General features: G+C 50.7%; 1 protein-coding gene across 4 annotated transcripts in view; it reads left to right on the top strand.

The window, feature by feature from the left end:
- LOC119449562 (fatty acyl-CoA reductase 1) overlaps positions 1–19,397 on the top strand; it is an 86,351-nt gene that overhangs the window by 41,242 nt on the left and 25,712 nt on the right. Inside the window, exon 1 of one of the 4 annotated variants that reach the window (XM_049665302.1) lies at positions 2,821–3,167. The exons of the other annotated variants lie outside the window; for them this stretch is intronic. Coding sequence (XP_049521259.1) covers positions 3,098–3,167 — 70 coding nt within the window. The 5' untranslated portion in view covers positions 2,821–3,097. Of the gene's footprint in view, positions 1–2,820; positions 3,168–19,397 lie in introns of those variants that run through there. 4 annotated transcript variants of the gene reach the window in all.

Here is a 19,397-nt window from a genome sequence, read left to right as displayed (position 1 = left end):
TATGCGCCACACGTGATTTTATTATCGTTAATCGTGACGTAACTGATGAGAATCTGATGTTATTGATGTCATGACCTATCAGTCATGTTAGCCATACATTCGTACCCTTGCATGCCAATTTTGGTATATACCGAGCGAACGAGACGCCACGAGCTGGCGCTACGCACTATAATTGTTGTACACTACACTGCCGGTTTTCTACGGACGCAATCTACTGGAACCTAGCCTAATAACAGCTTCGCTGTAAAAGAGGGGGGGGGGGGGGGGGGGGTAGGAGCGATCTTGTGGCGGAACGCGTGCGGGTCAATGCACCCATGCGGCCGCACTCAAAGTATGCGGCCCTGGGCGCAGCTGCGGACGGAGCTTGAGGAAGCGACCGGCACGCCGCGGCGATCAGATCAAGGCCCATCTATTTCGATGCGTCTTCGGCAACGACTCGCCCATATCGCGACATCCTGCGCGCTGTATACGCTTCCGCGCGTGGTCGCCGCCGTGTCTTGTCCGAGTAGCGCTCCGACGCGAAGCATCGTGCGCTCTGCTTCGACGGCAGAGTCGCGGTACGCGCCATGTAAGTGTACGCCCCCCTATGCGCGCTGTAGTAAAAAAAAAAAAAACTAAAGAAATGGATATCCCAGGTTATATATCCGCATTAACCTGCGAAATATTATCCTACAGCATTTGTCCACATGAATCGCCTGATTTGTATACATTTCGCCAAAGTCATTAAATTCGACGCACAGTCTGCAAAAGCGCGCGTTAATCGGTCACATTATTTGGTTGTCTCCACTCGCGTTCTATATATATATATATATATATATATATATATATATATATATATATATATATATATACAACAGGCCGGTTCTTGTCGCCTCTGCATATTTCCGTAATGACGTTTTGCCAGAAAGAACGTGTTTTTACAACGGCTAGTATCGCAGACGTTATACGCAGCACTAGGAAGCGGTAAGCTTTATGCATTATTCGACTGGTATTTTCCGCGAACGCCCTCAAGGCTCATAGTTGCGTGAAACAACCAAACAGCTGTGTTGCATGGTTTTCGCTACAACGTGCTTGTTGTCGCGATAAAGCTTAGTCGACTTCTGCAGGAATGCTCGGAAATGACCAGTCGAATGGGCGATTTATAAAAAATGTCTGGTTGTTTATGCGTGCACCGACCACGCGAAGCGCTGTTTATGCTTTCCTCTATACTTTTCTTTCGCTGAAGAAAGCTTGGAAATGCTCTATAGCGAACTATTTGAGTCACTCATATGTACGAGCACGAAGTTGTTAATTATTTGTTGTGTCAGAGCGGTTGCGATTTGTTTATGGCGCGAGGCATGCTCTTTATATATGCACACGCAGTCTTGCATGCATGCAGTCAAAGCGCTGCCTATCAACCAACGCCAGACATTCAAGGAAACCGCCTTGTGTATACCCATTAAAACCATTCTAGCATATGTTCTATGGTCGGAGATGTATAGCTATAGCACTATCGATCAGCAAATGAGTGCAGCCAGCCGGGCCGGTCGAGCAACACGTGTTCCGTTCTTGTTTACGACGACCGAGACCGGCCGTATATACGCATATGAGCAGCGCTTCAGGTTAAATGCTCGCGTGCCTCGAATGTGAATATTATCTGTCATTGCTGCATTCCGTCACCGCCTCTCTTGCTTAGAGATGTTTACACGACTCATCCAGAGCAGCAGGCATATCACTGAAACCGCTCTTTCCTGTTTTGTCGTTTGTTCGTATAGGAATATTTTCGCGTCTTACGCAGCATAACCCCGTCTGCTGTGGCACATATATGCCTCAGTGCCACGTCCCATGCCTTGTTACATTTTGCTCATTTTTTACAACATGCCGACTAGGACCATCAGCAATCTTTCAATGAATCAAGTAAACCTAAAGAGCAGTAACTTTTTTTTCCCCTGCCTGACTGTCCGGCTTATTTAGTTCCTTAGCCATGCATTCCTGCGGCCAGCTGTTGTCTTTTCGAAAAAACAAACATTGATTTTTTTTCTTCTTAGCTTTTCATTGCGGCACGCAAGAACGCAATTGTTTATTCCTTTACTACACCACCACGATGCACCGATGAAAAAACGTGGCAAACGATCAATAAGGCTCGGTGCATTCTGCGTCCCGTATACACGCTCTCCGTGCGCCATCGCAGTATGGAGTACAACTACCAGCGTGCATTGCGACAGCGATGACGTTGTGCAACTCGCGACACCACAAACGACGAGTCTCTGTTATTCGTAACCCCTGGACTGAAGTCTACCGGTGCCTGTCTTGTGTCTACATTCTTTTATTCCGTCTATATAGAAGCGGTGCGCACGTTAAACACGCACGTAATTAGAGCGTTGACGTGGGCTTGGTACTACACATCGATGTCTATATGACAGCACGAAGGACGGGGCAAGCAATTGAGAACACAAAAGACGAAACGTTGACCTTCAACTAATGCTTATTGCGTGCACGCTGCGCGTGGAATATAAATACACATAGAACAAGTGGAAGGGAGTACACGTGATTTCAGATCAAGTGTCAAAGCCCAGTCTTGGACGCGGACACCTATGGAAAATTCTACCTCTTTACCGAAAAGATTAATTGAAGGTGTGCTTAAGCACGCTGCGTCTTTTTTGATAGTTTTCGCGCGTTCTCGTGTTTGGATACTTTCTTAGAATGGATGTATCGCCTGATGTGAAGAGCATCTGCCCGATTGTTTCACGGAGATCAGTATACGCGAGTGTACGAAGTCGACTGTCATTTGACGCAGCGCCTAACACTAACACAGGGCTAACACAGACAAAACTATGTTGTGTCTGGAAACCTTCTCTCCCGTGATTCTCACGGGCGGCGACAGACGCGCGTATAGACTTCCCAACCTGGGCTCTGAAAACGGCGCTACGGACCCTGCTGAGCTGCGCAGCTCGCGGTATATCAAATAAGAAGTCGCCAGGCAAGCGCGGTCGCGCAGGCGTGTTGTGTACGGGAGCATATACGGGCTTCCAGATTGCGTCTCCCGTGCATTTGTTCGCGCAAGCGTGCCGTTCAGTGCCACAACAGCCTCGAAAACACGAAGGATCGACACCCGCCCATGAAATTGTACATATTTCCAGGCATGTATATATGCAAAAGAGCAACACTGCTGTTGTTGGCAGAGACAAGTAAGTCGCGCTTTGTTGGCTTTCACATGCCGATTTGCAAAGCATTCATCAAAAAAAAAAAAGAAAAAAAAACATGAAGAAACTCGCGTGGAAAACCGCCTCACAAGTACCGAGAGAGAATATTTTACCATCGCGTCGCGCGACACAATGACTGTGACGTACCTGAGGTGTCGAAACCCCACGATTAATTTATTCCCCCGTCACTCAGGCACTTTGGAGCGCTGACGAGTACAATCCGGATTTCTATACGGGCACTTCCGATTATGATTTTGATTTTGCACGATCCGAATCCAGTAGATCGCGATAGTACAGGCTGTCGTCTGCAATGTATACTGCTGAGTGATTCTACCAATTCGACCCGGATTGTCGGACCGTGCAACAGCTACCAATCTTCATCGCTATCGAAAAATGTTATCCGTGTCGGGCTCGATCGCGAGCGAAAGTGCCCGTGCTGCACCGGTTTTAAAGAACGACCGAGAGCCGAAAAAGCACAATGTGCGTCGCACGGGCAAATCAGCTGACGCTCAATGCGCCACTCAAAGCACGTTGAAGTAGACCTGCAGCGATATTATCGTCGTCACAAGCAAACTGTCATGGCTGAGCTACAACTAACGTGAAGCAGCAACGCCGTCGCGAATAATAGCGAGCATTAAGGAAAATGGCGAACTTTCGCATCACCGACTTGATTCTATATATACGGACGGCGGTTATCCATGCCTGCCTGCGTTCGTTTTCATACCTTTTACCCGGGAAACGGTAGAACTTGACAGGCGGCTACAGGCCCCGGATGTTTTTGTCACTGTTGTGGCAGTTCACCTCGCAACAGTACCGAGCACCTTGGCTCCACCGAACCATCGCAAAACAACGGCGACGCAAGGAGAAATTTAACAAAGGCCACGGCATCACGGTGCAGGCGACCTGATGTATGGTGACGTCGCTCTCCGATACGGGAAGAAGTGGAGCTGGCGGCTGTCGGCACATTGAGGTTGGGACCCCTATAACGGGTACCTCGGGTTCAGTGACCTTAAGGTACCCGCCGCGGTGGCTCAGTGGCTAAGGCGTTGCGCTGCTGAGCACGAGGTCGCGGGATCGAATCCCGGCCGCAGGATTCGATCGGTCGCATTTCGATGCAGGCGAAAATGCAAGAACGCCCGTGTGCTTGCGTTGTAGCGCGCGTTAAAGAACCCCTGGTGGTCAAAATTAATCCGGAGCCCTCCACTACGGCGTGCCTCATAATCAGTACTGGTTTTGGCACGTAAAACCCCAGATAGACGACCACTTTCTACGGTCGTCCAAAGCAATGCCATTTAGCACTACATAATAGCTGTAAGTATAAGCTATCACAGACCGGCTATTTCTTGTGCCAGAAACACTGTTCGGTAGGGGTCACCAACAACCAACTAATACATTGTAAAATAGAATTTAAAAAAATGAACATTTCCTGTTTTAGTACACCAAAATTATTTCAAACGAAATTTTTTTTGGCAATATCTTGATGAAACATTTTTGAACTTTTTCTTTTTTTTTATTGCGATAGCAATTATATGGACACTCAAAAGCAGATTTCTGCCGTCGCCGTCGCCGTCGCCGTGAGGTTTCGTATGACGTCAATGGAGATGAAATCGTCGCCGCGCGCCGAACGCTGTATGTGCGAGTGAAAGGGCGCGAGGGACGCGCGCTTTCACGGGGAGTGAACGCACGGCGGAGAACAAACGTGCGTTCGGCGCTGTGCTCCCTTAAGGGCTGCAGAAGTAGGCGTCTCTTTCCTCCTCTACAATCACCATATATGTAGAGCAAACGTGCCTTCTTCCGACGCATGAAAGGCCGTGGGGGGGAGGGGGAGGGAAGGGAGGCGACGTTTAGCTGCGGCACCAAGTGCCTATTTATATCAGAGGTTCCGGCAACAGTCACCAACGCCGCACGCATTTTGAGCGAACGCGGGCAAAACGCCGACGGCGTCGACAACAGTTCTGCGTGTTGCCGGTGCTGCTGCATGTCCAAGTTTATACAGCTGATAAAGCTGCTATCATTACTCCGTATAGCTCTCTTCAAGTTTGCTATCGCAATTGATGCTTCACCTTTCAGGTGAAACTGCGACAACTTTTTTCACAAAGGTTTCCTTGTTTCGGTGCTTGCCTCCCCCTTACCTTTGGTCGCGCTTCAATCGTGCTGTATTACGTGACGTCTCTGGCAATAGGTTTTGGCACGGTTTTCGTTCCAAGCTTGGCGACCTATTTATAGTTCGACCTTGGTAGCTCTTAGGCTGTAAGCTCTTGAACGCGAATGTGTGTGACGTCAGTACACGCCTGCGCGCTTACTCGGACCTGCGAAATCCGGCGCACTGTCTCGTATCCGCTTTTGGCTGCAATCTGATTACGAGGCGGTCGAAGTCGTTTCGAAGCTGCATTACGAGGTGCTCGGTCTTATTTTCCCATTAATTTCTGCTGCTGCTGCTACTGCCGCCGCTGAGTTGCGTGCACAGCAGCTAATTTAAACAGAATCGTGTTCTGCTCAAAATGCGAGATTATATACGTGCGACGACGTTTGCACACTTATTTATGCGAATCCCTGCAGGCTCCCGTAGGAGCATTGCGTCACTGGGGAACCCGGAGCAAGTATTAATATATATATATATATATATATATATATATATATATATATATATATAGAGAGAGAGAGAGAGAGAGAGAAATGAGAAGCACAACTTCGCGGTTATCTTAGGTTTATTTACCCAACAGTTTCGGTCGGTAGACCGACCGAAACTGTATATATATATATATATATATATATATATATATATATATATGCATCCGGTAAGTAAAACGTAAGCGGAACGAACTTAACTAGGCTACGTAGGATGAAGATGGAAAAGTAGAATCCATATACAGTAGTAGGCAAAAATGAGCCAAGTCATCAAAGTGCGAAAGTAGTCGCCAAACACTGCAATATTAAATAACACTGTAGGTACAGAGTTAAAAAATAATATATGGGGTTTTACATGCCGAAATCACGATCTAATTATGAGGCACGCCGTAGTGGGGGACTCCGGAATATTTTATACCACCTGCGGGTTATTTAACGTGCAACTAAATCTAGGTACATGGGTGTTTTCTAAATCTAAGTACGCGGGTGTTTTCGCATTTCGCCCCCATCGAAATGCGGCCGCCGTGGTCGGGATTTGATCCTGCGACCTCGTGCTTAGCAAGTTAGCAACCGAACACCAGAGTCACTAAGAAAAATAAAAAAAAGTTGTGGCCGGCGTTCTAAGAAAACGATGGTGATAATTGTTTTCTAAACGATTCCGAATCGCTAATCCTTGCAAAGTATAATAGAAGGATATTTGCTTGCTTTGAAACGTAATTACCAATAATAAAACAAGTGTTATCCTTGCGTGTATCGTGCACGAATAGATGACACTTTCTTTGCGCGGTTTTCTCAGCCAGTGATCGGCAATTTTTGTTTCTCACTTCGTGTTTCACCAGCTCCTCGTTGGTGGTCAGCTAACAGTTTGTGCGGCTATACGATGGTCTATGTACCGGGCAATGCTCTCGCCAAACAGCAGGCGTGCTGGACGCCTGTCCTGGCCTCCTTCGGCTCCAATCGCACACACGCTTGCCTCGTTAACAGTGCACCCCGTGCCACTTTGTCGTCTTTTTACAGCCAAGCTGTCTATGGCTAGGCCATGGCGTTCGCGCGGACTGACTATCATTATCAGCAATGGCGCGAGCGTCGTCGTCTTCTTCCACAGCTGGCTCCGTTTCCGCTCATCCTTCCAGCGTACAATTATTCACTTCTCTTCTGTCGTCGTAATGGGGAGGCCGCGTTTACGGGGGTATGAGCCATTGCTTAAGGGAGTATGAGCTATCCATTGTCTTACGTGACGGACTGATTTAATAACAGACGTGAAACGCGAATGTGTGCGCGTACCTATCGTCACGGTGACCACCGATCAGGACAATAATTATGTGCGTACCTTCGTTCAAAGTTTTGTGTCACCTCTGTGTCGTGCGCTAAACAGCTTCGCTGGTCATCCACCTTCATAAAGTGGAATGGCTCATTTAATTTTTTTTTTCTTGTGACAGCTGACAGCTCGCGATTTGAGGCTCCATGCTAGACTGCCCCATCTCCGGGACCGACCCACTTTTAACGCCTCATAGCAGCTTACGATACGTAGAAACTGTGCGACGTTGTACAGACTTCATGATCGCCCAAAGTTTCTTCGCCGAAGTACAAATGCCATTGTTGTTTGAACATACGCCACATGAAATAGCCATATGTACTATCGACCCAAAAAGTTTACGGACCAAGGGATCTGACAAAAAGCTAAATATCTCCGCAGCCTCAAAACGCAGCCTAGTATTCACATTTCCAGCCTCTACGGGTATATGCGAACAACATTGTGATGTACGGTTTTACTGGCTACTTTTAAAGGCTGCTTGAATATTTAGCGTTTCTGAGATCCCGTGGTCCGTAAACGTTTTTGGTCGCTAGTGCGTAAGATTGTCTAACACCTTGTGGCTGATGACGCCACAGTCCGTGTTTCTCTCGCTTACGCTCGTCCACTAAAGATGTAGAACCCAACGATCGCCATGTCGTATAGGCTCACACAGAACGGCCGACGTAGAGGACATGCCATTGTCGTCATACGATCTAGAACAAAGTGGTTGTTGTCGTGGTGCTTCCATCACACAGACACACAACTGCTCAATTTGCAGGAACAGTTTATCGTTTTGCGGAAACGCAAACAAGGCTGGTTAGCCAGGTATACCTGCAAAATGGTTCGCATAAGATAGATTACCATACTGCGTGGGATCTCCACAATTTCTTTTTCGGGAGTATTTCTCCTGACCCTTATTTGACACGCCCGGGTCTCAGCGCGGACCATGACGGAGCCATCTCCTGCAATGGAAACAAATTTTCCATTTTTTTCCCCGGAAAGCTGACTTCACCGCAAGAAAACGTGCGCTGCACCGTAGCTTGTCTGCAGGAGGAGACGACATAACGACGATCCGATGAAATCAGCCATTTTGACCTACACCGTGCTGGAAAATATATTATTATTCTAGCTTGTTATTATTCTAGTCGATACTATTATAGCTGAGATTAGAGAGATGTGTGGACTTGTGTGACATGCGTAGAGTCGATTACCGGTTGGTTTGATAAGGTACCGAAGGTCCAAGGGCAACAGAGTCGGCGACGGAGAAATCGGGGCATGATTGATTGTAGATCTCAAGCCTTTTTCCCACCGTGAACTTGATTTGCGTGGTGATGGTGGTGGCGTGGTGATGACGGCGATTTAAACGCCGTCATCGCTAAGCAAAACGCTGTGCGCTTCGTTTATAATGAAACTTGTTTCATTAAAAAAAAAATGTTTGCCCGCACGGTATAAAAATTGTTTTCTGCTTGTTAGTGCACCTGTCTTTGTTTTTGTATACTATACAACTGTGTTCAATAATCGTCATCCACCACCACCATGTATATCGTTCCAGAATATATAGTGTTTAAGAACAGCCCCGGCAGGCGCACGCTTTAACGCTACCCAGAAAACGCTAATCTGAATTCTGAAATAATTAAGCTGCACCGCCGTATTTAAGGTTGCTTCGTAAGAGGTCGTTAATTAGCATTCACCTTCCGCTCTCGTTATGTGCGTGTAAGCGGATTCACGAGCGTGCACGTGGTCAAAAAATTTGATCATCGTCTCGATGGAGAAATCTATAGATGACGTGGATCCGGTGTGGAAACCCTTTATGGGAGCTTCGAGCTGCGACGTGAGGGCAGTACCGCGGGGTTGCTTTCAATACCCGTCAGGCGTCAGCATGTCTTTCTAAAACTGTTCAGCGTTGCGAGAGCTATAATTAAAGTGAGCCAACGCAGTAGGAAGAAGTAAAACTTAAGCACCTATTGGTTATATCGCTCTAAGCGAGCACTAATGAAAGAACTCTATCGACGCGGCGCCCGTTTTGCAGCGTCGTCTGTCTTCTATTTTCGACAGCAGACGACGTCAACACGGCCGGCCGGCGCGCTTTCTTTCCTGATTAACCTGACGCACGCACTACGGCTTTTCCCTCGCTGCACAGTTTTAGCGGCGCGACGGAAACCGATTTGGGCCTCGCACGACGCGTGAACTGCGAAAGCGAGCGTTTAGGCCAACTGGTGCGAGCGCTGGGCTGTAGTGTAACCGGCCCGCACGTGACCCGGGGTTGCTCCGTGCCCGGCGTCGAGCCGTTGCGATGGCGGTAGTGGAAAGAGGTGGTGGCGTGTATAGCCTGGCCGCGCAGTCGAAATCGATCTGGCCCTCGAATTTGATATGAGCCTTCACTGCGAGGCGGACGTGATGTCTTGGGCGCGGCGGTTGAGGTGGCGTGACGGACCGTGCCCTTGCCGCTTTGCCGAGCGCACACGTGTACGGCGCGCTGGGAGTCGAGCGGCTAAACGTCCTGTCTAAAGGACTCAAGTATAGTGCCCTTGCGTCGCACTCTTCTGTTCGGCACGCGCGGACGGCTGCGGGCTTCAACGGTTTCCGGTTTGAGAATGTTTACCGAGATGATTCGAACGTGATGCCGTCACAGAGAAACGAAAGAACGCAGAGATGGGCCCGAGTACGATTGTCAGCTTCTGAAAGCTCTTGCTAAGCGTAGTTGTCGACGGTCATTTTGGCTGGTTTGTAAAAATTGATGAATGAATTAGAGGAGAAAACGCGCGCAAGGACGAGCACTACAAAACGGGGGGATCGTCTATACGAGATCACAAAGAGCTTCTAACTAGGTTTGGGGATTGCCGACAAGTGCATAAATCATGCGGTGACGTTCGTCTATGCAAGTACGTTACGTTAATGTGCACCACGAAAACAGCTTAAAATTCAAACAAAAGCCCACGCGCTCTTATTCTCATAGCAGCCGGACTCCTCGCTAGCAGAGAATTCGACGTCGCAGCTAGCTTTCGCCTACTACGTCATGGTAAAAATAAGGCGGGCCTCGTGACGTAAATGACGTGTGGGCTGCTGACTCCGATATGGGAGAAAGAAATCGAGGAATGTCTCGCTTGCGGACGCTGGTTGCATGGGGATCAGAGATAGCGAGAGACTGATGCGGGGAGGGCAGGTATACCCTTCTTGCACAATCGCCTTGCAACATTTCATCTGCTTCTATCTTTGCTACGGTTAGACCATTAAATATTATTGTGGTAGAATGCTCCCAAGACGACGCTTTACGACATCCAGTGGATAACAAAAAATTCCGACGGCGCCTTATGAGGAACCACTTGCAACTGAAATTCAGCGGTAACAGCATAGATACAATTCACTTCCTCCGTGATCGCTAACCAGACAAATGACCCGAAAAGTCGCACAAAAAAATTCCGCTTCCATTCCACCCTGTGAAAGTGTATGTACAGCGAAGCTGCTGCTGACGTTACACAAGCGCCACCACCGCGAGGTGTCGCACCGTCGAGATCAATGTAGCGTCACGACCTCGTTCGCGCCCTTTCCGCTGGTGCTTCGACAACGCGGTGCACGTTCGCGGCGTCCGTAAACGCTTGCCGCTTGAGCGTAACCCGCGTTCGCGAAGTGAACTTCACTGTCACTGTAATGTTTTTGCAGTATTGCCCTGATGTCGATTACGGTCGCTGCACACTCTGCGCGACCGATGCAACGGACAGAGCGCACACTCTTCAAGGACAGATACATGTCGTGTACACGCGTTCGTCACGCGCGCACGCAGGTGTGCCGGAGTGCAGCATATATCCTCATTCTAGAGCGACAGAAAGCTGAGCTAGTTGGTAAGGATTCATAATGCAAAAAAGGTAAGGCGTGCAGACACGGACACAAGAGAAGTGTTGTCCACTTCTCTTGTGTCCGTGTCTGCACGCCTTGCCTTTTTTGCATTATGAATCCTCATTATAGCAGACCCACCGCCTGGCGCAAGTGCGTTATTGAACTATAATTCAATTTCTCAAAGTGCGTCACAAAATTTGTAAGGTATGACTTACACGCAACCTGCATACATGATAGCATCGAATTGTAATTTGAACATACGAGAAAACATAATTCTGTTACGCGGGACCTCAAAATTACACTCTGGAGACGAAATTTTTTCTTTGTTGACGCGACGGTTTACACACACGGACGCAGAAAATTTGCCGGGGTAGCCATATACAGCTTTGCTGTAAAAGCTGAAATCTACAGCGCACGCTCAGAAGAGCACACCAGTTCAAGACACAATGATCGAGGCAAAAGGCGTAGCGCATCAGAAACAGGACACAAGAGGAAGAACACAGACAACACACACGTTTGGCGCCAACAAGCCCAACGTGCAACGTTAGTCAAGACACAGAACCACTCTTATTATTGCAATTATATGGACACTCAAAGCGGATTTCTGCCGTCAGCGTCGTCGTCGTCGCCGTGAGGTTCCGTATGACGTCAACGGCGATGAAATCGTCGCCGCTCGCTGTATGCTGTATGTGCGAGTGAAAGCGCGCGAGGGACGCGCGCTTTCACGGGGAGCGAACGCACGACGGAGAGCAAATGCGCGTTCTGCGCCGTGCTCCCTGAAGGGCTGCAGAATTAAGCGTCTCATTCCTCCTTTACAATCACCATATATATATATATATATATATATATATAGAGAGAGAGAGAGAGAGAGAGAGAGAGAGCAAATGCGACTTCTTCCGTCACGCGAAAGGCCGTGGGGGGACGGGAGGGAGGGAGGGGAGGCGACGTTTAGCTGCGGCACCAAAGGCCTAATTATATAAAAACATTGCGAGGCGAGGAGGTAGTAAAGACTTCCGACGCTGCTCGACGAGTGTCCTCCGAGCCGCCCCCAGAAGCACCGGCAACAGTCACCAACGCCGCGCGCTTTCGGTGCGAACGCGGGCAAAACGCCGACGGCGTCGACGACAGTTCTGTGCGTTGCTGGCGCTGCTGCATGTCCAAGTTTATACAGCTGATAAAACTACTATCCTTACTCCGTATAACTCTCTACTAATTTGCTGTCGCAATTGATGCGTCGCCTTTCGGGTGAAACTGCGACATTTTTAATTACCCAAGAACACCAAGCCAGTGTATGCCGGTCAAGCTATAGGTCCATAAATGGGATTACTTGTAATAAAGTCAGGGCCTAGTTCGAGAACGCGGGAACGGGAACGTTTATTCGATGCGTCCAACATTTCGGTACGGACCAACCCGCATATAACGAAGTGTTCCAATAATAGAGAGTAAAACTCTCTAATGAGACGCGAGAAGGCGGACCTCCGCTTCTGGCGCTGCAAACGGGATATGGAAGCATGTTGGAAAATTTGCACATTAGCCTTCGCAGTGCAAAGTCTCACACCGTGGCGTCATTTGCTGAATACCTTTATTTAGAAGTTGTGAAACTCTAAAGCCCGTTTCACATGGTGCGATTTTGCAGTGCGTTTTTCGCAGCTGCGATTTCCGCAGATGCGAAATTCGCAATCCCGTTTCACATGGATCTACGGCAGCTGCGTTTTATTGCGATAGCAATTATATGGACACTCAAAAGCAGATTTCTGCCGTCGGCGTCGCCGTGAGGTTCCGTATGACGTCAATGGAGATGAAATCGTGGCCGCGCTCCGCCGAACGCTGTATGTGAGAGTGAAAGGGCGCGAGGGACGCGCTCTTTCACGGGGAGTGAACGCACGGCGGAGAACAAACGCGCGTTCTGCGCCGTGCTTCCTTAAGGGCTGCAGAAGTAGGCGTCTCTTTCCTCCTTTACAATCACCATATATGTAGAGCAAACGCACCTTCATGCAAATGCGCGAGAGGCCGTGGGGGAGGGGGGAAAGGGGAGGGAAGGGAGGTGACGTTTAGCTGCGGCACCAAGTGCCTATTTATATCAGAGGCTCCGGCAACAGTCACCAACGCCGCACGCATTTTGAGCGAACGCGGGCAAAACGCCGATGGCGTCGACAACAGTTCTGCGCGTTGCCGGTGCTGCTGCATGTCCAAGTTTATACAGCTGATAAAGCTAATATCACTACTCCGTATATAGCTCTCTACAAATTTGCTATCGCAATTGATGCTTCACCTTTCAGGTGAAACTGCGACAACATTTTTTTCGCATACTCGTTAAGCATTTTGACTGGCGATGACGTATGAGCGAGCCGCTTACTATTGGTCGTCTGTTTCCATGCACCGCTACAGTGGCTACCACCGCATCTGCGTTTTTCGCAGAGAAGTTCAGCACGCCGAACATCGAAAAAACGCACGCACGAAGGGTCCGGCGGCCTATTTACCGCAGCTGCGAATTCGCACGTGCGAATTCGCAGACAAAATCGCACCATGTGAAACGGGCTTAACAGTTCTTCTAATGCCACAGTGGTTATAGGTTGTCGGGATATGGAGGGAATGCCAACGGCCCTCTGCCTCGGCACACCGAGCCCCGCGGTTGGCGCATGCCTGCGCATCAACCGCGGTCCGGTACAAGCTCGAGGAAACAATAGACGACAACCACGTGCACACTCGGAAAGCATTTATTACGACTGCAACTAACACTTCGAGCAGGCCAGCTAGCTATATAGTTGACATCGCTGAGGGTTCCCTCGAAGAGAATAATACACTAGGTAAAGAAGGGCTTCCGACTCACCAACTGGGGAATACGGGGGGGCCGCGGCGTTTGCAGCGGCAAGAACACGGTTGACTAACCACGTGCGGGAATACGGGAGCGGCGGCGGAGACTTCCGCCATCGCCGCTTGCTGGGGACCAAAGAGACCCGGGCGATATCAGCGGGATCTCACGTGACCCACCCGGTGGCGCTGATAGCGCTTGCGATTCCGATAAGTGGTTCTTGAGGGAAAGGGAAAGGTTGGCGCTATCTTCTGCAGCCCTTGAGGGAGCACGGCTCAGCGCCAACGGGGAGGGGTAAGTGGGAGCGAAAGAAGGGATAGAGTGGAGTCGCCATGGCTGGGCGAAGCAAAACCGGCAGGCATAGGCGGCACGAATCAGGCCGAGATGGAAGGCCTTGGTGTGCTGCAGAGTCTGCAGGGGTGTTGTGCCAGGCCGGTCAGGCCCGGGGTGGGGTGGGAGGCCGTGAGGCCATGCGCTTGCGATTCCCGCGCGCCGCCCGCAGAAGGAAAGTTTCCCCTCTCCCAACTCTCCCTGGCACGCATGCGCTTGACGCGACGTTCGCTGCCCGTGCGGCGGTTATGGGACCCGAGGATTTCCACAAGGTGCGCCACAATAGATGTTTGAAATACGTCTTGTATTACTGACTTTTACAGCGAAGCTGTGAAGGGCTCGCTCTTCGATGGTCGCGTCCGGCAATAGAAAAAAACTCTCATTGGCTGTATGCTGTATGTGCGAGTGAAAGCGCGTGAGGGCGAGAGACGCGCGCTTTCACGGGGAGCGAACGCGACTTCCCACGTGCTTCCCAGTGGAAGGGGAGCGGTGGGCGAGGAGGGCATCGAGGCACCCTAGACTGTGCGTGGTTTTCTTTACCTCCTACTCCCCCTCTCCCCTACGATGCTGCGCCGTGCTCCCTGATGGGCTGCAGAATTAAGCGTCTCTTCCTTATGTATAATAAACACCAGTAGTGCCCGCTCTCCCACTTCGGCGCATGCGCGCAGCCCTGCCGGCCTCTGTAGCCGGCTACAGAGGCTGTCAAAAACGCTGTAAGCGTTTTGACAGCGGTTGTGTGCGGTCACACAAACAACGCGGAACTGTTGTCGACGGCGGCGGCGTTTTGCCGGTGTTCGCACCGAACGCCAGTGGCGTTGGTGACGTGTTTATGAAGGTAGGTAGGTAGGTACAACTTTATTCGACAATAGGTGTCGTTCAAGGGGGGAGGTAGTCTGTCAGGTCATGCCTGACAGCCACCTCCCCGGCTCTGTCCACGGCCCGGAGCTGATCCTCCAGGCTGGTCCCGGCGAGGATATTATTCCATGCCCGGGATGAGGGAGTGGCCATGAGAGAGTGGGGGGGAGGGTCCTTCCGGCAGTCCCAGATAATGTGGTTGAGAGTGGCGATCTCTCCACATAGCTTACAGTGGGGGTCTATTAGCTCCGGGTATATGTAGGAGAGGATCTGGGGGCAAGGAAACGAATGCGTCTGTAGGCGACGCCAGGTCATTTCTTGACACTTGGTCAATTTAGGGTGAGGTGGTGGTCTCGATCGTCTCGTGATTCTATAGTAGGTGGTGATGTCACTGTAGGAGGTCAAAGGTTCCCTATTCGAGTCCTCCAGGTCGGAGGCCTGTCCCGCCGCTCGGTGGACGAATCCTCGAGCATGTTGGTGGGCAGCCTCGTTCCCCGGGTTCCCCGAATGGGCCGGGACCCATACAAGTTCGATGGGGCAAGCGAAAACCTCTGCGTCGTCATCGTCCTCCCCGCTTCCATACTCGGGGGGAAATTGAGAACGAGAAGAGAGAAGGGGGTGAAGTTGTCGTAGCGTTGTAGGAGCTACGATGCCACGAGTGAAGTTGCTGATGGCGGCCTTGGAGTCGCTCAGAATTGTGGTGAAGCCTGCCGCTGCTGCAAGTGCGATGGCGACCTCTTCGGCTTCAACTGCGTTGGGGGCTCTCAGCGAGCATGCTGTGCGTAGACGGGACTCGCAGTCCCGGTTGTTGGGAAGAGAGACCACACTGATGGCGAAGTTGTTATTGGTTGGGTATTTGGCGGCATCTACGTAAGCCGCTTCCGGGTTAGACCCGTGAGTTTTATGGAGAGTCCTTGCTCTCGCTTTTCTTCTTTCATCGTGGTGGCCGGCCAACATGTTCTTTGGCATTGGCTTGATGAGGAATTTCCTCCTAATTTCTGGCGGAATCGTGGCAGGGTCATTGCGCGTGGGAGAAACCCTGTGGCCAATGCGGTCCAGGATCCAACGACCCGTCCTGCTTCCTTGAAGCCGGTATATTTGCGCAGTCCTTTGCGCTTCTAGGAGTTCCTCCAGGGTGTTGTGTAGGCCCAAACTGAGGAGGCGTTCTGTTGAGGTATTACGGGGAAGTCCCAGGGCGGTCTTATAAGCCTTGCGTATCAGGCGGTCTAGGCGATCGCGTTCGGTTTGTCGGAGTTGTAGGTATGGCAAAGCGTACGTGAAACGCGGCACGACAAAGGCCTGAATGATCTGGAGTAATTCCTTCTCCTTCATGCCCTGCCTGCGTGCGCTTACCCTGTGTATCAAGCGAGCCGTCTGATTTACCGATATGGCAAGGCGGTCTAGTGTGATATTGTTGTAGTGGTTTTTCTGCACGATGAGGCCAAGTATCCTAATGTGCTCCACTTGGGGTATTGGTGTACCATTAACCAGTACGTTGATAATCGGTAGTGGAGATTTTATTCTTCGTAGGTCGGGAGGTCGGAGGATCATCAATTCAGACTTGCTTTGTGAACACTTGAGGCCTGCGTCACCCACATGTTGGACGACAACGTCCGCGGCCCTCTGGAGGGTCTCCTCTATCTGCCCGTCGGACCCGGTGGTCGTCCATAGCGCGATGTCGTCCGCATAAAGTGTGTGGCGCAGGCCCGGGATTGCATCCAGCTTGTGGGGTAGTGACCTCATTGCGAGGTTGAAGAGAAATGGTGAGAGAACGGCTCCCTGAGGGGTGCCACGGTCGCCGAGTTTGATCAGCTGGGAAGTGAGGCAGCCCACCGATAGCTCAACCGTTCTGTCGGAGAGAAAGGTACTGATATAATTGTATGTGCGCTCTCCAGGTTGTAGCGCGGCTAGACTGCTGACAATGGAGGAGTGCTTCACGTTGTCGAAGGCCTTGTGAAGGTCGAGTCCCAATAGAGCTTTGGTGTTTTTGCCACTGTCTGGTTTGATGATGTCATGGTGCAGCTGGATGAGGGCATCCTGGGTAGAAAGATGTGCACGGAAGCCCAGCATCGTGGGGGGAAGAAGGTTGTGCTCTTCTGCGTAATTTGTAGGCGACAGAGCACAACGTGCTCCATCAGCTTACCCAGGCAAGAGGTAAGGGAGATGGGTCGGAGGTTGCCGAGCTCGAGTTTCTTGCCCGGTTTTGGAATGAAGGAGACCCTGGCGTGCTTCCACTCTGCAGGTATTTGGCCGGATCTCCAGCATTTATTCATGTATTTGGTAATAGCCCCCACTGATTTCGAGTCGAGGTTGCGGAGCATTTTGTTGGTCACTCCATCTGGACCTGGTGCCGATGTTGTGCGCAGCCTATGGAGTGCCGCGCAAACCTCGGTATCTGAAAAATCAGCATCGAGTTGGGGGTTAGGGTTTCCCCGGTATTCTGGTAGCGTTGTTCTGGTGTTACTACCGCCATTTAAATTGGCTTGGGTATTGATATAGATATTGGCCAGTTCGTCAAGCAACTCCTCGTCCGAGCCCGGGTATTGGTGAATGATGCGTTCAAGACGTTTTCGGGTTTCGGATTTGGTGCTGTTAGGGTCGAGTAGATGGCGTAATAGATGCCACGTTTTTTTGGCGCCCATTTGACCATTCAGACTGCTACATGTTTGTTCCCACTGCTGACGTTCAAGCGTGGTGCCATGAGTTTCAATGTCGCGTTCTAACTTCGCGATTCGTCGTCGGAGTTTCTTATTGTGCCGTTGCCGCCTCCACCTTCGCATGAGGCCTTCTCGTGCCTCCCACATGTGTAGGAGACGAGAATCTGTAGACGCCAGATTCTCCACACTCATTTCCTGCGTTGAGGTTGTGACGTCGCTCTTTAGGGTCTTAATCCATTCTCCGAGGTCAAGAATTGTGTCGGGGGCTGTTTCCCCCCGATACTGGCGGAAATGATCCCATTTGGTTATGCGTGCCGCCGTGCGGGTTCGTTTGTTAGGTGAGGTGAACACTGTTGTGACTAGGATGTTATGGTCACTGCCTACCGTTAATCCAATATTTTCCCACTTGGCTCCCGTCACATTTCTGCCCAGGGTAAGATCAGGGGATGTGTCCTTACATACGCTGTTTCCGACCCTTGTCGGAGGTTGCTGTGGATCGTTGAGGATAGTAAACCTTGTATCTTGAATGATTCCCCATAGTCTGGTCCCTTTAGTCCGACTTGGGGTAACCCCAATCGGGATGTTTGGCATTAAAATCTGCGGTGACGAGTAGTTGAGCGTCTTTGGCCATGCAAGATGCTTTCTTTAATATGGGAGAGAAGTCGGCTCCCCTGTCTCTGGGTGAGCTGTAAATGTTAAGGATGAAGAGAGCCATGTCCCCTCGTTTCTTGGGCAGGATTTCAACGAGAGTGTGTTGAATGCTGGTACATTCAATTTCATGCTGCACAGCTGTCAGTTTACGATGCACCAAGATGGCTGTGCAGGGGGGGGAAGAGGCTCCCAGCTGGTTATATTCTTTGTAGCCAGGGAGCTTTACGTTGCAATTTGTCTCTTGTAGCGCTATGATATCAGGAAAATGTGTGGGTTGGTTGTTGCCCACGTGTTGAATAAGTAGCTGCAGATGGCCTTTCTTTTTTTGGAAGCCTCTGCAGTTCCACTGCCACACCATAAGTTTGGTATGTTCAGTATCCATGATGGTTATTTCTCTTGTATGGGCTGGGAGCCCGGCTGAGCCGAGGCGGTCCGGCTAGGTTGAGTGTCTGGCATTCTGGCCAGCAGAGTTTCTTGTAAACCATTAATTTGGGCTACTATCTTGGCTTCCAGCCTTTTTTCAAGGGAGATAATAGCCTCCTGCACCGCCTCGTGTACCGCGGTGGTGATGTCGGCTTCTGCATGTAGTGACGCTGTGGTAGAGGCGGCTTTGCGTTTACTGGCCGCTTTCTGCGCCGACCCTGACTCGCTATTGCTGGTCGAGGGAATGGTGCAGGTTTCAGTTTGCATCGGGGTAGGGGGGGGTGCATTGAAAGAGGCGGATGTGGGGGACATAGCGTTATTAACTTTTGTTTCTAGTGTTTGAATATAGCCTGTTAATTGCGCTATCTGGGACTGCAAGGAGGTGATATTGCTCTTAAGAAGGGCATTCTCTTTGGCCAGCTCCCTCACCTGGGGGTCCGCTGATGCGGCCGCTGGTGGTCCCGTCGGTTTGGTAGAGCCCGGGGGCCCCTGGTCCCAGGCCACTCTCTTGGGCTGCTGTTGGCCGCTGGACGACTGCGGCTGTGTCGTAGTGGCTGGCCTCCCGGTGGAACGAGATCTTCGACGTCGGGCCGAGCGGGATCTCGAACGTCTCTCGGAAGGAGAACGCGAGCTTCTCCGCGAGTCCCGGGATCTTGATCTGGATCTGCTGGCGTGTGCTTGGTGTCGGTCCCCTCCTCCATCTCCCGTATTTGGCAGTGGCGGAAAGGAGA

This window comes from Dermacentor silvarum, chromosome 4, assembly GCF_013339745.2.
Source record: "Dermacentor silvarum isolate Dsil-2018 chromosome 4, BIME_Dsil_1.4, whole genome shotgun sequence".
Lineage (NCBI taxonomy): Eukaryota > Metazoa > Arthropoda > Arachnida > Ixodida > Ixodidae > Dermacentor > Dermacentor silvarum.
This window is presented reverse-complemented; position numbering and strand designations above follow the sequence as displayed.